The 2,909-nt window shown below is 38.5% G+C and overlaps 1 protein-coding gene across 1 annotated transcript; it reads right to left on the reverse strand.

The window, feature by feature from the left end:
- Nucleotides 1-917: 917 nt before the first annotated feature.
- Nucleotides 918-2,668, reverse strand: LOC143551389 (uncharacterized). The gene has a single exon (XM_077041834.1). It carries the CDS (start codon nucleotides 2,496-2,498, stop codon nucleotides 1,053-1,055), a length of 1,446 nt encoding a protein of 481 aa, XP_076897949.1. The 5' UTR covers nucleotides 2,499-2,668; the 3' UTR covers nucleotides 918-1,052.
- Nucleotides 2,669-2,909: the final 241 nt, after the last annotated feature.

Below are 2,909 nucleotides of genomic sequence, written 5' to 3' on the forward strand. Positions count from 1 at the left end.
TTTTGGTTGGGGGGGGGGGGGGGTATGTATCAGTGTGGCGTCATCCCACTAACAAACTTTCATCACCTTGGCCTTAGGTTCTTATGTGGAATGAGCTAAATTTGCAAAACAAAAGCGTCGTTAGCCTCATTTCAAGGAAAAACACGAGAGGGCGCCCGGGGGGTTGTAACCACCATTCGACGTGAAAATCAAAATTTGTAGTGTAAGAGGTATTCATGATGAGTGAGAGCTTGAGAAAGAATACATGAGGAGGATGGTCTTAGTTGGATTGATTAAGGATTATTCGTGGCATTTGCCATGTGGAATATTCTCTCAGCCCTACATGTAAAAACCGTAACTGATGATGATAGTGGGTGAAACTTTTGGGGCTCTCTGCCGGAGGAGTGCCTACCCATGTACGACGTACCTTCTAAACATTGTGTACTTAGGTATACGCCATCGGTGGTCCTCAGATATGCCACTTGTATGAGCAGTCCCAGTATGGCTTGCAGCCCAAGCTGTGATGGATGACGGATCCGCTCAAATTCAAGTCCATATATCGATGTTACTCTTTTTCTCGGATTTCAAATTATGTTTTTGAAAAGGTTTATTGTAACTTGTACATAGACGACATGCTCTTACGTCTGCTATCTCGTGTCGGATTCAAGGACCCTGTAGTCCTAGAACAGCTCACGTTTGTTTGTTTGTTTTAGTTTAATAATTATATTTTTTAGTATTAGTTTTTAATAGTTTCGATTTTTTCAAAGTTATAACCTAAGAGATTAAAAAAATCAGACTTCAATTATGTCGATCTGTAATGCATTTTGTTATTTGACATTGCCCTTTCTTACTCGTCACTATATAAAACATCAAAAAGATTGATTATTGCTAGTGTGTTCATAATATTACTTCATCAAGAAATAGCATTTGCTTTTTGATCATACTCCTTTCAAGTAACTACATTACCAAATCATACGTTTCAATTTACACATCCTTTAAAAATTGCAGTTTCACAAGTATTCGGTTAGATAACTAACCTAATATCATTCCACGCACAAATGAAAAGACACTCTTTAGTTACCTTCTCTATTCATTAAGTATTTTAATGGTGGTTGTAGAGTTGCATCTTCACCTCTTGAACATGAACCTTCTCCCACCATTGATAACTGCCCGGTAGAGCTTCCGTTACCACCCAAAAGCCCACTACGAGGAGCAGGGGTCAAGGAGGAGTTATCCTGAATCAGGCACTCCGGGCCGGGTTCAAAACCAGGCTCCTTCTCGGGCTTCTTGTAAAACTTATCCTCCACAATATCATAAAAGTTACCCGTTCGGACTTCTTGAGCTAGAGAACACCAACAACAAAAAAGCCATAATGCACAATCGGTCACAGCGGGTTTACCACAACACGTGTTGTACGGTGGTAGATTATATCTTTTCCTCATTTGAATCCTCCAAAACCCGCCATAAAGTAAACCAAAAACGCACAAAAAGAGTCCGGTAGTCCCTAAAGCTTCCCTCACGGTTTCATTACTAATGTTAATAGCCGCCATGGTGAATATCCAAAACGGGGCCAAACATAATAATAGAAACGTAGCCGTGTGCACATACATGTTTCCAAACCCGAGTCGTTCCATATTCCACCCGAAGACACAAAAGCTACAAAACAATGAGAGGTATGCAATGGAAATATCATCCCAAAAATCAAGTACGCCTCCACTCCATTTTGGACTAGTTTCATCATTTGAAAGTGAAAAGGATAATCTTCTTTCCAAAGATTTGACTCTTTTAACATCGTGATGAATTTGGGACTCTTCATCGGACCCCAAATCATAATCTTTCCCTAACGGGCTAACAATGGTGTACACACCAGCAATTGCAGGGGCGGCGATTGCTACAGAGATAGTAATCGCCACTCCGATTACTGGCCTTCTTGATCTAGTGTAACCGACGTTTAAACTACACAACGCATATTGTGCAAAACAATTGAGGTTAAGTAACAAGACAACAATAAGCATATGCGCCCGTTCGTTCGGTTTATAAGTCCCGTTTTTACAATACACTTTTCTTAAATTGCGAACGTCTTCAGATCTCCATCTCAAAAGGAGGACGAGATGATAAATCCTACGCGGGTGATGGTATAAACAAATGAGTGTAAATAAAGCATTGAGAATTTGATTATTAACTTCAAACCATACTTCGCGTTGGTACTTTTTCGGAAGGGCGTTGTTTAACATACCGGTCATGACCAGGAAGAGAATCGCACCCGAGACCGTGACACATAGGATCCAAATCAACAAGACCATGTTCATCGGGTCCTTTATCCATTCTATACCCGTTTTCTTAAGGGAATCCCAATCGAGTTTCTTACGAAATTGAAGGAATCTTGATGTTTTGTTGTTTGAAGGAACTTGAGAATCTTCATTGCTAGATGCTTTGATTTCTAGAGGGGTTTGAGTATTATTCACTTTACATTCGTTAGATTCTTCATCTTCAATTCCATCATTTTCAGTTGACAACATGATATTGTATTAATTCTTTACAGGTTATAACCTCTAGATTCAATTACTAGAACATAATATGGAAAACAAATTAATAATCTAATAATCATACATCAAATATATTTATTTTGCTTACAACTAATTACATATATACTAGCAACTTGAAGAATTAAAAATCGTAACACTAACTAGACATATATATGGAAACTAAAATCTAGCAAGTATGAAGAAATTAAGAACCTGTGAATATTATGATTAGAGTTTAGAGAAGATTAGTTGATGTTCATGTTGTTGTGTTCACCATTGATGATGAAGAATTAGAGTTGAGATTTGAAGATTATTCTTTGTTTATTATGGATGGAAATGGGCAGGTGGATACATCGGGCAATGTTTAAAGTGGGTTTTGTAGCGGTGGACTGCTTTTTCTCCATC

Source organism: Bidens hawaiensis, unplaced genomic scaffold (genome assembly GCF_021521415.1).
Source record: "Bidens hawaiensis isolate Kalapana, Puna unplaced genomic scaffold, B.hawaiensis_p1.1 tig00016386_1, whole genome shotgun sequence".
Classification (NCBI taxonomy): Eukaryota; Viridiplantae; Streptophyta; class Magnoliopsida; order Asterales; family Asteraceae; genus Bidens; species Bidens hawaiensis.